At 35.7% G+C, this 22,104-nt stretch overlaps 1 protein-coding gene across 1 annotated transcript; it reads right to left on the minus strand.

Moving 5' to 3' along the window:
• Positions 1-956: 956 nt before the first annotated feature.
• On the minus strand, positions 957-22,092 carry LOC149802305 (Golgi phosphoprotein 3 homolog sauron-like). The gene is made up of 3 exons (XM_089956732.1): positions 21,772-22,092; positions 16,012-16,258; positions 957-10,415 (listed from the first exon to the last, which is right to left on the minus strand). The coding sequence occupies exons 1-3, from the start codon at positions 21,952-21,954 to the stop codon at positions 9,991-9,993; spliced, it is 855 nt and encodes a 284-aa protein (XP_089812858.1). The 5' UTR covers positions 21,955-22,092; the 3' UTR covers positions 957-9,990.
• Between the last annotated feature and the right edge of the window lie 12 nt (positions 22,093-22,104).

A 22,104-nucleotide genomic window follows, 5' to 3' on the forward strand; every position in this document is an offset into this window, starting at 1 on the left:
TTCATGTATGAAAAGTATCAATAACAATATTTTCAAAATGTCTTTCCCTGCCATCATATATGGATTCAGGTCGGCACCATGTTCATTTAGGGTCAACTAGACGTCATGAAAATCTTTTAGTGAAAACCCCATATTGATATTATCATCCATCCAGTAGGGATAGCAATAAGATTTTCAAGCGGGCCACTTTGTTGGTCATATTGGTTGTCAGATCAGCACCACTTTCATTTGGGACAAACTAGACCATGAGATGAATGTGTTTGTAAAGTTTCAAGGCAATCCTTCGAGTAATTTAGGAGTAAACGATAACAACCTTGTGCAAACGGACGGACAGACGATGGATAACAGACCATCCCAAACGGTGAACAAAATGAGTAAATTTAGACAACGTCAAGAACTTTCTGGACCGAGTTCTTTTTCCAAACAGATTATTAAAATGAACACTGATCTACTATGGCCAAAGAGCTCAAGAAAGGAGTGCTCAAAGAAGAAAAAAAAAAGAAAAAAGAAAAAGAAGAGGTAGTAGGAAGGAACAGGGCAAAAACGATGAGCAGAGGTAGCAACAAATTGTGAAGATCCCAATAGATTGAGAGGACACTGCGAAAAGGACCGGACAGAGAGAGAGAGAGAACCTCTTTTCTTCTTTCAGTCAGTGCCATTTCCCCTCTAAACTTTTGACACCAATATTGACAGGCCTTGCCCCAAATGCAATCAATGCACGAAATTTGATCCTGGTCTGTGAAGAAGGATTAATGTTATTATGCAGAAACTATTTTCTTCTTTCAGTCACTGTGACATTACCTTTTGATCCCAAAATGTATAAGCTTCTTCCTTACCCTAAAAGCAAGCTATTGACAAAGCTTGGCAAGAAATAATAGAGGAACAAAAGGCTGGATGTCATAATATGACAGGCTTTGCTTTATGGCTCCTATTTAAAAAGACGACAAAGCAACAAATTTCAAATTCATGGTGTTTTATTATTTCTACCATTTATAAATGCTACATATCCCTCAAGTTCCGTGTATTCTGTAAAACTGTAATAATCATACATGACAAAGCAATGGAAAGCAAGAATTTTATACAAAATGAATGTTTCAAGAACGTCTCTGAGATCTCTCATCTGGCTGACATCCATGATAGAGCAAAATGTAAGAAAAATTTACCAAGTAATCTGGGTTATTAGTTCTTGTTTTTTGTTTAACTTGGGCCCAATCTTCAGAGTAGTTTTTACAAATCAGTCAATAAAAGATTTGTCTATTTCAAATAATGCCAGCAATACTAAATAGTGGATCAGCTAGTATTGTACATACCTGAAAGGCCCTGATGCCAGAATTCTACCAAAATTTCTCAATGTTTTTAATCCAAAAAACCATTTTCAGTTTTCTGTTTTAAGTGAAAGTCTCCAAATTTGCTACATTTTTAACAATTTGAAAGTCTTCTTTATGTCAGAATGCTTTATGTAGAATTTGGTAAACCTAGAAGTGTGTTCATGTAAAAGAGATAACCCATCACAGTCCCTGAAATGATCTAAATAAAAACTTTAACCAAGGTGTGATGGAAGGACATACAGACAATGGTAATAATATACTGAAGTGGCAAGGCATTTAGAAATTATGTTGTGCTTTAAAGGAGTCACTATCTGAAGATGGATGGACATCATTTATATAAATTTAAATTATCCTAACAATTGGTATACATCCTCTCTAATTTGGTCAAATTCTGTTATGTGGTTTCTGAGAAGTCCTAAAAGTTTTGAGTGTTTTGCTTTGGTAGGATAAACCATATTTCAGAAAAATTGGTATTAGTTCTGACAAACTGCAAGGTCTAAAACAGAATACTCTAAAATATAGTAGAAAAATGCCCAAGTAATGTGTATGACAAAAGTTGCAGATGGCAAACAAATTGCAATCAGGGGCCATAACTCTTGTAAATGATGTATTGGAATGCTAGAAAGACGTAACACTCCAGATGCAGGACCATACCATAAGCTTATCTGGCTTTACTGCAAGGTGAGCTAACAAAATCACTGTACACATACATTGCAGATTCACACACACAAACATACACACACAAATTCATCCAATATATATGGCTAGAAGCCATAGTGCAAAATAGTCTAGATAAAAAAATGTATACCACAGATATAGGATTAATCATCTACAATTAATAAAATAACATCATGTTAAGTAAATATAACAATTAGTTCATTTTCCTAATTGTCAGCCAAAAATATGTTAGTATATCTCTTTCCTGCACAACAATAAATCATTCTGTACATTTTAAGAACAGAATTGAACCTAAGCTGCCACCAATGACAACCTTCTACCACAATGGTTCTTATTGTAATTGTGTTTTAACATACAAGTAGATCAGAAGAAAAAGACTTTTGCCAGGGAAAAACCATAATAAATGTTTCTCATTTTAAACTTAGCAGCAATTTATCCCATTTATATTTACCACCGGGAATCTGAGTGCTTCATCTCAAATGATCTTGATCAGCTGGAGATGTTTTCTATTTTTATCTCATTTAATATGTTGTTTTCTCATATTTGGTAATCATTAACTTTGCTTGTATTGCATACTGGAACCATTTTTATCTACGATCAATTCAGTATTTTACAGTTTTGGGTGAAAATCTCATGTCAATAAGACCAGCCATCCTAAAAAAAAAGCATGAGCTATAGTTTTAGGATGGCCATCATGGTGGTCAGATTGGCACCATTTCCATCAAGAACATTTAGGCATCAGAAAAAGTCTTCTAGTAAGAAACTGATTCTTGTGGAATTGACGTACGAGTTTCCCAACTGCTGCAGTGGATGCCATATTGTATGTCAGATCAGACAATTTTCATTTAGGCTCAAAAAGACATCATAAGAAGTTTTTAAAATGAAAGACCCTCGTTGATATGACCATCAACTGAGGAGTGGCAGCAATAACAAGATTTTCAAGATGACCACTGTGGCAGACATTCTGAATGTCCCAGTAGCATGATTTTCATTAAGAACCAACTAAACCAAGGGATGAATATGTGTGTAAAGATTCAGTAAAATCTTCCAAGTAGTAATAACAAATTTGTGCTATCACAGGCCATCCCATAAGCTCATCTGGTCAAGGGAGCTGCAATATTTCAGTTGGTAGAGCAGCAAACTTGTAATCTGGGACATTTGTCCAGAACAGTTAGGGTCAGCTGCCTTTGTCATGGGGAAAGGCACTTCTCCCCCATTTCCTCTGCATAATATAGATAATACATTAAAAGCGCTGTTAAAACAAAGACCCCCCCCCCCTTCCAAACAAAACAAATCTTCTGGTGTAATGACCACTTGAACTAAAAAAATCATTTATATTCAAATATGGAATATCATAATCAAATGCCTGTTCATTTGAATTTTCTTACATATATTCAATTATTGTGTTTAAATGTCACACCATTAATACACACCAAACTGCAAAAATTACCGACTAAGACCTACCAGAGCAACTCTTCTGTACAACAGCAAGAACCCTGACCTTTAAGTGTATGACGTGCTGGCAAATTAAGATCTATACCATTTTCAGTTGTGCATGTATTATGATGGACCAAAAGATTGTCATGGATTTATCATTAATTATCATATTAAGCATGTTCAAAACCAATTTAGAAGACTCTTGAGAGAATCCCATATCCTTCAGTTTGTTGTTGTTGTTGTTGTTGTAAGGTTTAATGCCCTTTTTCAGCACAAGATAGGCTATACATGGTGGCCAGTATAACTGGTGAAGGTAGAACCCTGGAAAACCCTGGGAAGACCCACGAGAATCTACTGGCAAGCTTTCTCACATACTCACATTAGCTGAGCCTGAGACTCTAACCCACGCAGACAGACGTAAGATGGCAGAGATCCAGAACGGTGAGTGCTTTAGTACCACTCGGGGGCCCTTCCTTCAGTTTGTACATGTACTTCAAAATGTGGAGTCACAAACAAAAACATACACATAAAATCAATAAATTAAAATTTGATGAATAATTAAAGTATGCAGAAGCAGTCAAAAAGTCTTTTGACAATACCTGTCACTTTGTTATTACATATGCCTTCTGATGGAAGGCATTCTCTATAAAAAAAATCTTAAGAACTGAGGAATCTGTAACTTTGGTCAAGGTGATACAACCCTTGACAAAAGACATGAATTAGGCTGTAAAACAAACTATGAATGCAATCACGGTAAGTATATTATACTTGTAATAATACATGATCCACACATAAACTTTATGACAATGAAGTAAAAAAATAAATATTGAACTTTATTACATACAGCCACATAAAATAATCCCTCTCACGATCAAATATGTTGACATTAATCATAGAACATTGGAAACAGACTAAACAATGTAACAATTCAGATAAAAATAAGCCACACAAAAAACCCCACTTGAATAAAGACCCCCAAAATAACAGATAAATGCAGATGAAATCAATGTTTAAATAAGGAGTTGGCTGGAAACTGAAGATCAGCTCATGTCATTGTACTGATCCCTCAAATCTACTTTTCAATTCATCACAAATTATGAATTGTACTCTGTGAACACCTAAATAAAACAGACCAAACCACTGGATCAGTCTGGCATGGGTTTGCTAAAATACACGTACCTAGGTGACTCATTCTTTAACAAATATAATTTCAAAGCAAGCAAACATGCCAAACACTTTGAATTTTTTGTCTCTATTATCATCACACTATCCAGGCTGTTAGGATTTTTAACGCAGCTTTAAAAAAAATTCAGTCATATTGCTACGATGTCAGCAGTGTGACAGTTTATAGTGATGTCTAGCACTGGGGCATCATGCTGCAGACATGTAGCATGATGTCCCACCCAGTCACATTATCCTGACACCAGGCCGACCAGTCCTAACACTAACCTCTTAATGCTGAGTGTCTATCGAGGCAGCTGTTAGTACCATTTTTATAAGTCTTTGGTATGACTCAGCTGGGTTTCGAACCCACGACCTCTCACTTCTGAGGTGGATGCTCTAACCACTAGGCCACCAGAGCGGTCTCCAAGCATGTAGTAACTTAGTAACTGTTCAGTGGGACATGTTTAGGGCTGAACACTCATTGAGCCACACAGCAATTATAAAAATGACTTGCAGCATATCCCATCCTCCAAACATTCTGGCACAAAATCAATAAAGTTAACTCATGATTAGTTCTATTATGATTCAATTATGCTATTTTTTTTTCTGCTATCAAGTTGCAGTTGAAAATTACTCATTTGCCCCATCAATATTTGCAAAACTAAACGTTTCCTAATACAGAACAAATATATCCTTTCCCCAACATTTTCTAAATTTTCCAGTAGATGGCGAACCCATTTAAAGACTTCTCCATCCAATGTACTTCAGTTTTAAGCACAAAAAAAGCCATTTTGGTCTTGAATATCTAAACCGAACCAAGAATGTGAAATGATTATAAACTACTCAGCATCAAGACCAATTAAGAGTAAAACCTGCCTTAGTGGGCAGCCCCACATAAAGTAAGTTTTACCATGGAGAACAATACTAATTCAACTCTCCTTCAAAACATGTATTAAAGATAAAAAAATTGTTACCCTTTGTAAGCAATGCATGTATATAACATTCTCATGACCCCTTGGGTGTCCTTTATAGACAGGTTTCAAGGTACATTATACGTTCATGCATCTTTGTTAATGTACTGATTTATTAATGCTGGAATATTTGACTTTTGAAAGACTGATACATTATATTCCTTGGGGTCCAAGCAAAGCAAACTCAGTGTGCACTTTCTTCAGCTCCCCATAACTGAAATCTCCAAGCAAGGGCCGTTTAATATAAAAGGCATGGAAAATGAAACTATCACTAGTTATCCATGAAATAATAGTTGAATAAGTAGTAAAGTGTGATCAGATTTTCACAAGTTTAAGATCACAGATTAACTACAGAAAGAGTGCATGTTGGTGAGTGAAATTGCTCATCTGACACAATTATTGAGGTCACAATATTATTTTAACAATGAAAAGCCTGCAGGGCAAATTTAAGGCTGGTTGTAAAGCACAATGGTGATTTACAAAGGTCTAATTAAGTTTTTGCTGACTTTACTATTTCTTTCACCAGTCTGTTATTTCGATTTTATGAATTGCAAATCTGTCTTTTACATTATTTAATAAAAGACAGAATTCACAACCATAAATTTTTGCCTCCAAGTACACAATGCAATGACACACTAAGGTAACAGACATGTCATCCCCATGACTGCATTATGAAAACAATCCCATTATTTCAAGCAGAATAGTAAGTGCTACTTGCATGTGCTTGACAATTTATGCAATTGGATTCTATATGTGACATCTGGTCAGGCACTAGGCTAGGAATTACTATCAAGAAACAACACTAAAGTCACCAATACAAGTCAACTTACATCCATCCTGAAAATGCCAAATTATTCAGTGAAATTAGGTGGTACAACCTGCATCTTCCTGTTCAAAGATATACACTAAACATTTGTTTCTGAACGAACATTAACATCATGAATACAAGCCAAATTATATTCACCTTGAAAGTGCTGAATTAATGTAACTATACGTGTATTATATGTACCTTGCTGCAGGCCAAAGATTCTTCAGTATTCAGGAATAATTATAGCCTTTTTTGAATTCTTCAGTGACAGTCATCACAGACTGGGGTCGGGGGCTTACACTTCCAGTTTATCATATAGTGAAATATTCTATATTCATTTATGACTGGTGGTTATTGTTTGTTCCAGTCTAGCAAAAACAATAGCCACCAATATTATCTGAAAGCAGCTTGTTCACTACAACATACCAGAAGTGCAAATATCCAAACTCAATCCAAGCAGACAAGATACAAAGCAAAAAAAGAAACTTCATGAAAAAGTGGCTATTGGTCAGTCAAGTAGTTAAATTGTACACGGGGAACAAGCTTGGAATGTCTGATATATGTTATCAGTGGCTAAATGTGTGAAAGGACTAACCAAGGTATCTAGAACAGGAGTGTATTGTCAATGGTTTTTATTTTTAACTGACAGAAATGTATGCCTGTGGTCACAGTTTTTTTTCTCCATCTGCAGGCGGTACAGTGTGAGGGATTTGATTGTTAGTCATCTCCATTCCCACATCAGAACCTGTTCTGGATAACTGCATGATGAAATCACACTATTTCTTCTCTTTCTTTAAGACCACGCCATAATGCCTTCAAAATTTAACTGAAGACATGAAATTGGGGGTTAAATAAACTAAATGCATTTATTCAGTACAAAATGACAGGCATGGTGATCAAGCTGAATCTTGAATCCAATCAAAGGGAGCAGCCTGAAATGAAGCAATATGCTCATATTGAATCACCGATGACCAGCAGGTAGTCTGTTTGCAAGTATATTGGTTATTCTGGCAAGGGTGAGATTGGCTTGTGAGCAGGTATTTTTGGGTCTGTCTGCAATCTGCATAATGGAATCTTGGCCAATGCATCAACACATCTGAAATGGCACAACACCATTTACAGTAATTCTAAATTGAATGCAACTTTAAGTTGATACACATATCAATAACGTATTTATCAGAAGTTGTGTATTGCAATATATATGATACACAACACAGGTTGTTTCACCCCGATGCACTGTGGGCTTTGTGATAAAACCAAAGATCTATGCAAAATGGGTTCTACCTGCCAACAGAAACAAAGGTTGAACACAGTCTCAAAAGCAAACTGTTCCATGATGTATTTATCCAACTCTAAATCTTCAATATACCATCTTAAATTTGCTGATAATGCTGCCATTGCTCCCTACAAGTGATGCCTATCATGTCTCTAGCAGACAATTTAGGTTTCACAAGAAAGATCCATTATAACACATGTAAAGTTGAGTCCATCTGTAAATAATATAATACAGATTAGTCTTCATTTAATCACCTGATTAAAAATATCATGATTATTTGAGAAGACAACAAATTCACTGAACTCATACAACACACTGCTTGAGCAAGAGCAAAGTTACATTTCAAATTGTGTTTAATTCCTGCAATTAAACTAGTTCAATAGCTTGATGATGGTTTTCTTTTATTCTGTTAAGAAAGAGTACTGAAAAAAAAAAGAGAACTGATAAAAAAGGAGAAAAGTAACAAAAGGAAATGAATAGAATTGGGGTAATCAAGAATGAAAGCCATTTCTCAACAGAGTAACATGAATGGCATATTATGTATGCATCCTCCATACTCAATAGTCTTCAATGTAGGCACTAACAAAGCACAGACGATTCTCGAGAGTACTCACCAACGGATCCCAATGACCTGGATTATTTGGTCAAGGGATGCAGGCTTAAATACATGCATGCATGCAACTTTGGTTAAGGTATGTGGTTTTCAATGTGCATATGTATGGATGCATGCATCTTTGTTCAAGGTATGTATGCATGTATGTAACGTAAGGGATTTAATGGCCATCCTGGCTTTACAGTATCAAGCAGGTCTGGACAGTCACCCACCCAAAGCATATAAAACAAAGACTAAGGCAAAAAAGGGCTAAAATCCATAAAAATGAAAAGTCAATTTTTTTTTTACAAACCTATCTTATCAAATCAAAGACATCAGCATGAACATCATTATGGGATACATCTTTGGTCAAGTTGAGATCCCTTTTCTACATTCCCAAACTTGCTGTGCAGACACCATTACTTTTATTAAACTTACCAAGATCATGACCTATGGCCTTTAGACCCTAGTATCTATCGGTTTCTTTATCACCCTAACTGCAAACAATCCATGAAGTCTGGTCAAGGAACACTTCTTGAATAAAAGTTATTCTGCAAAACCCATTTTTCTTTCAGCCACAATGGTGACCTTTGACCCTAATTTCAAAAGGCCTCTTTCACACCTTAAGTGCAAGTCAATCACAAATTTGGTAAATGTATGTGGTCCAGAACTAAAATTATAATGCAAAAACAACTGTTATTCTTTCAGTCTGACAAATTGACTGTCAACCAAAATCAAAAGGCTTATTTTCTTTCCCCATGTATTATGCAATCCAACAACTACTTAATTTCTTCTGGGTAGGAATTTGGACCCCAAAACTTTTTTCCTTATCCCAGGCAGAAAGTAATCACAGTTTAGTTCAGGACTGTAATATAGAATTAATGTTACTGTACAGAAACTATTTTCTTCTTTCATTTATAATGATCTTGACCACTGACTTTTTGACCCCAAATCAATAGGTTTCTTTCTTTTCCAGAGTGAAGCCATCCACATGTTTGGTTCAAGTCTCTTATAAAAAACAATGTTATTACATGAAAACCATTGTTTCTTTCACAGTGACCATGACCGTATACATTTTGATACAAAAATTAAATAGCTTCTTTCTTATCCCAAGTGCAACCCATCAACAAAATTTGGTCCCGGTATATGATGTAAAACTTCTGCCATTGTACAGAAAACATTACTCTTCTTTCTGTCAGTGACTTTTACCATTTGCCCTAAAACTGACAGGGTTCTTCTTTACCTAACTGCAAGCCATTCACAAAGTTTGGTAAATGTATATGGCAGAGAACAGGAGTTATTGCATGGAAGCAAAATAGTGACAAGATGTATGGATATACAGACATCATACAAGAAAATGCTCCATCTTATGGCAGATGTATAAAAAGTGTTGGAATTCCAATGTTATTATTAAATTTTTCTCAATGAAAAGTGAACACAAATAAAGTAGTATGCAGAAAGAGAACTGCAAATGTCTTATACACTGTAATAAATTGTACAAGTGGTTTACAAGTAGGCCCTCTGGTTTTAAAGGGATGCCTTTTAATACACTTGATGCAAAAATGAAATAGGTACCAATTTCATATAAACTCCAATTTGGACTGAAATGAGGACAGCCCTATAACAAACCAATATTTAAAGATTTTACAGTATTTGCATTTGAGATAATATGTAAACATATGGAAACTGGATGAGCAGCAGTTGTGTGCTACTTTCTAAGTAGAAAGACAATGGAATCATTTACTGAATGCAGCAATCACAGCCCACATTACTTCATTTGCACCGTCTTTCATGCTTTCCACATCAAAATCTAAGTCCAGCAGTTCACGGACTCTTTTCATAGCAACATCATAATCATCGTCTGAGAGTGGAGCAAATGCATTTTCAAGCACATCTGAAGCATGAGCCACATATATGAGGGAAAGTATACGTCTGTCCATGCGCTGTGGATCATTTGTCCATCTACTGAGAACTGAATCCTGAACTTTCTTGATCAGTTTTTGCTTTATTCCGCTATCCACAAGAGGATGTGTTGTCATGTCGAATAGAAGGAAATTCTGTTTTTCTGTTGTGCAGACACCCTTCTCCACCAAGTTCTTTGCAAGACGTTCACGGACATTCCGTAGCTGGTAACGTAATTTCAATGGATTCCATGTCTCACCTTCAAAAGAAATAATTACATGCTATAACATGATGGCTATTGTATTTCTTGTACAAGTTTACAAGGATTTTAAGATTTTAAGCCCAGATAGGTCTTTATAGCCCTTATTGTTTATATAAACCTAATTAATTAAAGATTTTCAAGATGGCTATTGTGCCAGCCATAATGGATGTCTGACTTGCACCATTTTCATGGGACAGCATAAGAAATCTTTTAGTGAAAACCTAATGTAAATATATAACCATCCATACAGGAGTAGTAGCTATAAAAGTTTCAATAAGGCTGCTAGGGTGATATATTGAATGTCAGAGCAGCAGCATTTTTATTAAGAACAACTAGACATTGGGATGAATGTGTGTGTTAAAGTTCCTGCCAATCCCAAGCAGTAGTGAAACAAACCTTTGCTAAAAGCTGGAAGACAACAGGCCATCCAATAAACTTCTTTTGGTCTATGACCAGTATAACTAAAAACTAATGCTGGCCAGCAACTGCAATATTGTGTACATTTATTAAAAAAATATGATATTTACCTGCAACAAACATCTGATCATAAAATTGTCTTTCCAGGTACCTAAGCAAAGTGCCAGAATAATCTCCAAAATAAATCTGTGCCTTATATTAGGTGATTGCTATCGTAAGAAGCCACACTATCATACCCTCATGGTCAAAAGAAACACCACTTGTCTATTAATCCTCGTCACAAATAAAAGACAAAATCCAAAAGTCAAGACCTTTAACTCATTAACCCCTGAAGGTTTTGTCACTCGATTTTCCTGAACCAATTTAATGCCGGTCTCCACCTGTAAAATTCCAATGTGATCAATACTTTTTATCCAGAAGTTTTGTGATGACAACTAAGGTGCAGATTACTCAATAATCATCAATGAATTGACTTTGTTAAAACTACTTCATTATATTTAGGAACATTTAACATTTTAAACAGTATCGGTAAGAGAAAAAATGTTGAAATGAATGGGGAAATGTGATTTCTTTTGATCTGTTATATTTATTTTTTCTTTTATCACAAGATAACTTATATTTTTTAAAACCCCACCCCCATTACACAAGAGAGAGAGAGAGAGAGAGAGAGAGAGAATTATATTTACTACCTTGAAAAACATTAAAGTTTTAAATATGTTACAGACATTAAATTTAAGTTTTATTTTTTCTTAATTGTTCAGAGAGATGTTGGGGATGGGGGTGGGAGAAATTGCAAAACTGAGATAATACATTTCTAACTTCCGACACATGAACGAGGTTCTTGACACCAAGACAAAAAAAATAATAAGGCAAGTTAGTAGGCATGCTAACAAGATCATGTGCTAAAATCACCATCAACAATGATGTTATAAACAGGTAACAGGAACATTATATTGGCTACTGGAAAACACTGTATGATAGTTATCAGCTAGCAAGGAACAAACATCATCAAGCCCAATTCTTAACAGTAAGTGGCAACTGGGTCATATGGCCAATGCAATTGAAATCTGTAACATGTTTAATCAGATTCAACATAATGTAATTATACCTGCACACAAATCGATTTCATTAAAGAAAATTACTCCAGGTTCAACTGACTCCCTCATTTTTTGGCAATCATCGCACTTCAGCCAAATGAACTGGACATCAATAGAGTATGAATATGCAACCACTTGATTGTATAGGGATTAAGTTTGGTTTGGAAAAGACATCTAAGTAAGAGGTCACGTATATTAGTCACTGTCTTGCAATGCAGGATTAGTTGGTAGTAGATCTGCTCATAACTGGTCCAGAACCAATTACACATTGCATGCAAGATGTGTTCTAGGGAAAAAGTCATATCAAAGCAAACTCTTTCAAGGTACAAAGATAACAAGACCTTCAAGATGATAAATATGCTTGCATTGTTGAAGGTTTGATCGTTTTCTTTCAGGACTGAGACGCAGTAATCCAAGGGTTGCAAGTTTCATACCTGTCTAGGTCAGCCAAGGTTGGCTGCCTCAGTGTCAGGCATTTAGCTTCCCACTTCCTTGGCATGATAGAGCAGTAATTTGTTGAAAATACCATTAAAATCAATCAACTAGCCAACATGCTAAATATTGTTTTAATGAAATGCCATGTTGATACACAACCCATTCAGGGGGCCCTGAGTGGCCTAGTGGTCTGAAGTGCTCTCTGTTACGGATCACTGCCATCTCACCTCTGTCTGCATGGGTTCGAGTCTCAGATTCGGTTAATGTGGGTATGTGAGAAAGCTTGCCAGTAGCTTCTCATGGGTCGGTGGTTCTTTCCGGGGTTTTCCTGGGTTCTTCCTCCACCGTTACTACTGGCCGCCATGTATAGCCTATCATGTGTTGAAAAATGGCATTAAACCCTACAACAACAACAACAACAACCCATTTCAGAAGTAGCGTACAAGAAGATATTTAAGATTGCTGTCAAGGCAGCCATTTTGGAGGCAATATCAGTATCATTTTAACAGTGAACCAACTACATTTCCAAGAAGTGGTCAAATGAAGTAGTCATGAGATTTTCATGTTATCTAAGATGGTGAAGGCCATATTGTAACATCAAAATCTTTAACTTTCATTCTACACAACTATGTAACATAATAAGTCTTTTAGTGACAATCCACTGCCCATATACCAATCCATTCAGAAGAACTAGCAAAAACAGAATTTTCTAGATGGCTACAATAGTGGCTATGCTGGATGATAAATCAGCACTATTTTAATTTCAGACCAACTATATGCCATTAAGTGAATAAAAACATGTCAATATAACCTTCATTGCAGTACAGGAGTAGCAATTACAAGATTAGTTAAGATAACTACACAGCCATGCTGAATGTCAGATAAGTACCATTTTCATTTCTGACCGTCCACATTACTAAAAGTCTTCTAGTGAAAACCCCATACTGATCTGTTCAGGAAGAGACGCAATAGCAAGATTTTCAAGGTGGCCATCATGACAACCAGATTTTATGTCAGATCATCACCAATTTCATTTTGGACAACCTATAATACATAAAGTATTTTAGGGAAAACCCCATGTCCTTCCCTATGTCCAGCTGTTCAAAAGGAATAGAGATGGCATGATTTCATCATTGTAGCCATGTTTGATGTCAGACTGACACCATATTCATTTAGTACCATCATCATAAGAAAATCCCATGTTACAGTAGAGGTCATGCAAGTTTTTGTTTCTCTGTATAATAAGGTGGGGCATTTAATCCAATCCACTCTCATCCATGATGAAGCTGTGCTGGAAGGGTAAATATCTCTAGACCATTATCATAACCCAACAGAAACATCTTGCACTTCTCCACCACAGAGGGGGCTGGTTGACACTAATGAGTGACAGAAAAGCCAATGTATGAATACCATCCATAGAAACAGTGAAATGTCAAGAGTGATTTACTATTTACACCATATAAAGACTCAATTGTCTCTATATTGATTAGTATATTTGACAATATAAAATCATGTGAAAAGAGTCTTGTATATGCAATATACATGTACTACTATTGATAGTCATTCCAGTAGCTACCAGACAAAGTTGACAACTAAGTCACCAAAAAATGTAAACGTTGCCCATTTTTTTGTTGCAAAACAACTTCGCCATATTAATATTTTTAGATGTACATTGAGTTCCAGTAATTTTTGAGTTTTGTGATGCTCCCTCACTGTAGCCAGGAAGTTCTGCGAGTGAGTTACAGCCCAAGGCAAAATGTATTGTATGCGTTGTTGATATGAAATGCATAGAAAAACTCACTCTTGCACATTCACACGTGCATTGTTCCAATGGGTAACTACTGCAAGGACTTGTCTCCATATAATTCTTAAGTTGATTATTAAGTGATGGCTATCAGTAAGAAGCCACATTAATCCTTGTGTGCCAGTTACTCATCTGATTAAATAATGACAGTCCATAGAACCATCCCCCTGGGATGAACCCTAAAACAAACTACATTCTTCTTTGAAGAAATGGGTGTCCACTGTTCAGCACATGATAGGTGCTTCTATTAGTATAGCTTTAGCTCAAAGAATAAAGTTAACATAATCCACACAATAAAATTGTTATTGTTCTCTATGCAGGTTTGTGGATTGTCATTACTGGTTAACCAAAAATTCCATCTGGAAAATGTAGTTCCCTGACAGTTTAGAAAAGATTACTAGTATCCGATGAACAATAACATGAACCAGAATGACATCAACTCTAACAAACATTAATAAGGATAAGGTTCTGGTCTGGGGCGGCTGATCATTAAAATGAAGGCATATGACAGACATAGTCCAATAAATAAACCCTTAAATCTCTGTTAATACTGATGGATGATATACAATTCAAAATGGCCACAGGACAGATGGTTGTGCTATTCCACATGGATTTGCAAGTCACCAAACATAGGATTTGATCAGGAAATATAATGTACATCACCAAAAGAACCATTCATCCAAAGGTAGTTCCACAGCCGTAAGAAATACCAGTAAATGCATAAAATACAGAAAGATGTGTGCAGCCAAAATTGGCTGCAGATTTGTGCAGCTTTTAATGAATAGTGACATCAGCCCCTAAACTGAAAATCAATATCATGGGTGAGGGGTGATTTATTGGTCGAGACAAGACACTGTCCAAAAATGGCATCATTTCATTTAATTTGTATTTCCTGACATCAAAATAGATTAAATATGTGTATCAACAAGCACAACACTACACTATCCATTAGTGACTAAAGGTGTGTTACAAACACTATGTGCAATAAGGACTAACTATACATGTGACAAAAGTTTCTGATTAATTTTAATTACAGAAATCTTGGGGAAACTGTGATTTACCAGACAACCAGAAAAACTGGTTGAGTAACCAGATTTTAAAGCTAGTTGCTCTGGAACAATCAACGATTTCCAACATTGTTCTACCTCTGCAGTGTAATACCAAATCTGGCCTTAATCCATGTAATTCTTTATGATAAATGGATGAGGAAGGCCAGATGTCTCATTCACAGGATGCCAGAACTTCAAGATATTTTAAAAGAAAAATGTAAAAACTGAATGTGATACATATGCCATTAAGCCAGGCACCAAATCTGCTTTAAAAACTGATTGTCCTTTTGTAGTTATTGAGAAGAATTTAAATTTGAGGACACAAAATGAACATGTACCTACATAAATTAGAAAAATTTACATTTAGCATTTTTGGAACAGCATAAACTGTTTTCACCTGAATGAGGCCCTCTTTGACCATTTTGTTTTTAAAAGGTTCCTGGTTTATCTTATACCCAAATACACTTGCACTTAAGAAAATTCAATAATAGAAACTAAGCTTTAGCAATGTAACAAATATCTGGTTTTTCCTGCAGTTGATGCCCAACAGAAGATGGCCATCAAAAAGATACTGAAATGGTTATGTCTCAAAAATGGTAACATATTATCTGATCTAGTTCATCAAAGTTTCAAATATTGGAAGCTTTGCAAATACATCTCACTAAAAGAATGAAATTCATTCAAATTTCAGCCCTTGTTATAGTATAATCCCAATAAGAAACTAGTTTTGAAACAAATACTGATTTAAGACTTTGTGTCAATGAGTTTGAATTTTACTCATAAACTCTCACCACTCAGGTATTCAATCCAGGACTGAACAGTCTCTGCAGGTTCTGTTTCTTTGATATGTTTCAAGGCTTCATCCAAAAGGACATCTCCTGTTGGGGAAATGGATTTGAAGACTATTTTGCGGTTTAAAAGACTCCTGCGACGCATTCCAGCCTTTTCCAGTTCCACTCGTCCCCTAAGCCCAAGTTCTATCAATATACAGCCACGGAGTCCTGAGGATATACAGTCATTCCAAAAGGAAGTATAACCCTGTAACAAGAAAAGTTGATGGTTACTGTTTCATTTAAATGAAACCCTCTTAATATTGCCATACATCCCTGTATTAGACATGATTTTGGTCAACCATAAAAAAAAAATATAAATAAATATGCAATGGAGTTTGGGGTCCTCCTGCAACAGGGTCTCCAGTGGCAGTCCCCATACTATGGTGGTACAACAGCCAAAAATGCATTGTACATTCATACAAAACTGGTCATGATGGACCTTGTTATCACTCCAATCAAAATCATTTAAAAAAAGAAACTTTTCCATCAATACTTGAAGAATTTAACAGTACTGATACATCAACTTGTTCTCCAATACTATTAATGCTGAAATTATTACATGCGCATGTCAGTGTTCACACAGTAATTCAGTAATAATAATATATCAATCTTTGCAGCAAACATTACTCATTCCTCTTTTTAGAAAAAATGTAATATAAAATACCTAAATACATCAATCATATACAAATATTGGTAATCACAAATTACCTTTTCTCTTCCTCTGCTGGACACAACCTGTTGATACTGATATACCAATCTTACTCTTTTTGCAGCCCTGACAAATATTTCTTTTGCTTTACTTTTAGTCACCACTGAAGTTTTTGCCTCAATGTTCAATCTTTTCTTTTTTTTTCCTTCAAGATTTTTTGTTCATCTAAATCACTTTACATATTGGCTGTAATTTGCATTTCTGATACTCAGTTTCTCTATATGAAGCTTCTTTTGAGGTGCTGACTGCTGCTCCAAACTCTGGCAACCGAGATCTTTCTTGCAAAGACCATAAAATGCCAGTTCTCTTGCATTCAGTTTTCTTAATGAACTGACCAACTACATTTCCATCTACTTTTTGTCTGAGCCATTCCCATACATTTTTCAAACCTTTATCCAAACCTTTGGTGTCCTGTTCTTTTTCAAAAACTCAATATGACATTTTGCATGCATGTTTATTTCTTTCAATTCCATCAGTTTCCATTACACGAAGATTTGTTTGATGAGGAGAAACTTACGACCAATCAGAATACTATTTACAACCATCGCATGTTAAATAATATACAGAATTAATACTTTACAAAGGTGACTGTGGTATGTGACTGGTCAGACAGTTTGGAGTGGAGACAATTAAAAAAAAAAACAACAACATAGAGAATCCAATTCTTCTCCTCAGCAGAAAAGCAGAATTCTTCTTTAAAACAGAACAATGAAGACAAGGTTACAACTGCTGCTGCAACACCCCAATAATTGGACCATCTCTATTTTTACTACATAAATTAGAGCCACACTCAAATCTCTGAACTACACTGAAACCTCTCCAAAAATGTTTTCACCATCTTTTAGTCATATTGGTATAAAGGGCAATAAAAATGCATATGAAGCAGTCATTCATGTCTCAATGGAAGATTCCATGTAACGACTTCAAATATTAAACAAGACTAAGTTCTAAATATTTAGTAATAAATGTGGAATGAAAACTACACACACAAGTTTTGGAACACCATGCCTAACAATGAACTGGCATTCCATCATACAGAACAAATCAGACTCGAGTTGGTATTGTGCTGATTGTGGACAGGTTTTGTGCATACATCCTCAAGGCTGAACCTTAACCCATATAATTACAGTGTGTGTCCACAGGCAGTGCAACATATTATCATCAAGTGTGTTAACTTTTCCTGTGAGATGCATTTTACACCTGCTCAATGATGAACTTTTTCTTATAATGATCAAATAACATATGCAAATCTGACCCTATATTTTAAGGATCATACTTTTTTACTTTTCCAATTATTTTATATACAGTACAGCTCATATGTATTATCGAAACTCCACGCATCATGCTTGAAAATACTGTCTTATTCTGATGTTTGGTATAAAATAGGACAGTGACATTCCTTGCTTTATCTGAAAGAAACTTATTTTGTGATGAACAAAATAAAAAAGAATACCAGTTAGAAATAATAAATTAGTCCCATAAAATTAAATGGCCAGTCCTTTATAGTATACGCACATTCAGAATTGAACTAGTTGATAGTTGTATGTGTGTATATTCAATCTCATAACTGGGCCATTACTGCTTAAGGACTAAACATGTTCACATTTAAGTGCAAATTCATTGTTTTCTTTTTTTTCCTGCCGTGTTTTTAAACAGAAGCTGCTATCTGGAATTTAACTGTCCATACCTCAGTGGATTACTTTTCATGTCTGTACAGTAGGATAAATTTACAGTGTTAAAGAGAAGCTTAATATGGTGGGTCTCTTAAGTCAGTGAACAAGTTTTCTAAATGAAAGATACAAGTCTTTATATTAATTTCTTTTGTCCATATATATGAACGAAATCTTTCCACGAGTGGTCTTCAATGACTGGCTGTCAATCAGTAATGCTGATCAGCTGTTCCATGGTGGAGATCCATCGGCATGCTGGCTGAACATGGTGGTGATTTGTAAGTATTTTACTGCTCTATTGCAGAGTTTTATTGTGATTGTAAAATGGAGGGATTAAGCCCCTTACCAAGATGCACGGGGTTCCAAAACGCACGTAAGCTTATCATACCTTTAACAGAATGGTAACACATTTAGCTTTAATCTTCTGGTTGTTGTTGTGGGTAGGGCATAACCGATTAGCATTTTTCTACTGATTTCCGATTCCGGATTTTGGGCATGAAATTTTTCCGATTCCGGATACGATTCAATTAATTGGAAATGCTAAACTAAAAGGTTTTTCAAATTAACTTTTTAAACCGTGTTACACACGTTTTGCATATCACACCGATGTCACAAGGGGAAGGATATGGCAGGACTATAGCAAAATGCAACGAAGTTCAAAGCCACAAAGAATCCATGAAATTTTTTATTTTTTTGCCAGTTCCGACCCATTCTTTGTTCAACAATTAGTTGATCTTGCCGCCAGGCTTTTATTTTCCCGCCTTAATCATTTATGTTGGCAAGCGGCCAGTTCCATCCTGTACTTTATTCAACAATTAGTTGATCTTGCCGCCATGCTCTAATGTCGATGTCAAATAAAAATAAAACAGGCTTTTGTTTGGTCCTATAAAGTTGGCCTCTTGCGGAATCATTTTCTTTTAATACCTCATTAGCATGTGTCAATGTATTCAATATTATGCCTTCATTATTGAGGATGTTGACATAAACGGGTAGGACTGTATTATATATTTTAATAAATTTAAATCTTTCGGTCTAACTCAAGTATTATCGTTTCACCCCGTTGTGTTGACCATATTGGATTTTTCTGACTTCTTATTTAACTTTATTAACGCACTATCGAATGACACGCAGTGTTAGACACGGTGCTATAGAAATTCAACTTCATTATTTTTATTATCCGAATCGGTCGTTCCTGCCTTGTCCAACTCCGATTAATCGGAAGTTCATACTATCCGGTGGAATCCGATTTCCGGATCAAAAGTCGGTTATGCCCTAGTTGTGGGTTTAATTTGATTTTTCAACACATCATAGGCTATACATGGCAGCCTATTTTACTGGTGGATGAAGAACCTGGAAAACCATGGGAAGAACCACACACCAAAGGGAACTTTCTAATAAAACCACATTGGCCAAGTCCAAGACCTGAACCACTTGTACAGAACTGAGATGGCAGAGATTGGTAATGGCCAGCACTTTAGACCACTCACCTACCTAGGGGCCCTATCTTTTGGAAAATGAAGAACTTTTTTTATACACGTATTCAAGAGATGTAACTACAAATTTTATGACACTGAAATTATCAAAGACGGTGAACTATATCACAATTGTTACCTGAAACAGACTTGCCCATGCAAATATGGTGACCATGTTACTAAAGAAACTATTGTTTGATATGAAACAACTTCTTGACCAGAGGCCCATACCATTTACCTACATTTCATACTTACACTATATATATATATATATATATATATATATATATATATATATATATATATATATATATATATAAATATAATCTTAAAGGTAAGTGGTTTTATTTACTTGTTCATTGATTGCTAACCTTAACACCTGCAATACATTAGATCCTTGACTAGGGGCCATCCATTTAGTACATACAAAAAAAAATCTAGCAAGGCCTGACCCCTCCCTGTACATATGCATACTTTTTTACACCTCCATGTGCATATGTATGCTTGACGCATTCCCCCCAAATTGTATAGAACAGTCTTTATTTAATCAGCACAGAAAAGATCAAGGTTTAATAACATTAATGTGTTTAATAAAACAGATACTCCACCGACACTGAATATCTGGCTGCATCAAAGAAATAATCTGCGTAACTTTAAAAAGTTTGTCTAGCGTCCACTTTAATTCAAATGCAGACTGAACCCAGTCAAACAGGTTATGTATCAAATTATTATCAAGGTTACACCCTAGTCATACAATGTAAGACATAGCACATGTTGGTTTCGTTTTAGTGCTATGTCTTACTATCCCAATAACAGTATTGTATAGCGTGTTCCGATGTCGTTGACATCGCAACGAGTAGTCACAGTTTCAGGAATATCTTCCACATCTGGCAGCATATAACGACACTCTTCCACTAATTTATGTGTAATTAATATACTTACTGTTCTGTCTTTATCCTGGCGGAATGAAAATATGACACCAGCAAATGGACGCATCTTCATGTTCCGTTGGCATACATTTGAATTTATTGCAATGCGACAGTAATCGAGGAATGCCGAAGTATGTTGAAGTAGGTTCATGTGGCAGATATGTTTCTTGAATGAAACAAAACGTTGCTTTACAGTTCCAATAGGCATAATATATTTTTATTTGTTTCGTTGAAGAATAATATTTCAACCTATTCTGATTTCGGCATTCCCGGCTTTCATCGCTTTCCAGTCAACTGAAATGTAGGCCAATGAAACTTGGAAACAGGTCCATTTCGTTTGTGAGAATTTGAATTTATTACAGAAAATACATTAGAGTAAGTAAAGTCTGACAAAAACATTATGACTTTACTTTGTAGAAAAGCACTGTTATTTTTTGTTGCCAGTTGTGTGAGATATTCCAGAAAATTTGACTTTCATTACGATGTTAGTCGACATCAAAACACACTACACAGTGCTGTTAGTTAGGCAGTAAGACCCTGATGCCCAAAACATAAATATCAGTGTCAAAGTCTTACATGTAGGATTAGGTTTGCATTTGGGTTACCCCCCTCCAAGCGTGCGTACTAAATGGACGGCCCCCTTAAATGCAGGATTTCTTGGATACATTGCAACCAATACATGCCCTTGTGATTGAACGGTTTGGGACGCCCCCTAGCGACAATCTGGTTAGAAATTACAAACCAATGAATTAAATGACTAGGTATTGTGCATTATTTATATCACTGATGCTTTTTTTTTAATTGGTAGGGAGGAACGAACGGGATGGTGTGCGAATACTATCAATTCCATTCATAAACGAGTTTCACTCAGGAATTTTGACATGTTAGAAAATCCCTTCGTCTGTAACCTGAAAATTTAAACTAAACTTGAAGCACACCTCTCGATCTTTGAGTCCCAGGAGTAGAATTTCCTCCATGAGAGTGAGACGTGTCTCTTTCGAGTCCAGATCCTCTTCGTTTTCCTCAATGGGCTTATCTGTCTCGGCTTCATTTGGACCTCCTTCGGCTCCTTGAGATTTAGCCACATTTCTTCTTTTAATTGCTGTCTGTTCTGTTGTCATCACACCTGCTCTTGTATTCTACACCAAAATTTTAAAAAATTAAAAAGAGACAATGTTGTGATTTGTTATTTGCTCCTCCAGTTTGCCAAGATGGCCGTCCGTCAGGTCATGACGTACACAAGTCAATATCTGAGCAATTATTGGTCAAAA

The sequence above is a fragment of the Sinohyriopsis cumingii genome, chromosome 4 (assembly GCF_028554795.1).
Source record: "Sinohyriopsis cumingii isolate HCF-2022 chromosome 4, ASM2855479v2, whole genome shotgun sequence".
NCBI lineage: Eukaryota > Metazoa > Mollusca > Bivalvia > Unionida > Unionidae > Sinohyriopsis > Sinohyriopsis cumingii.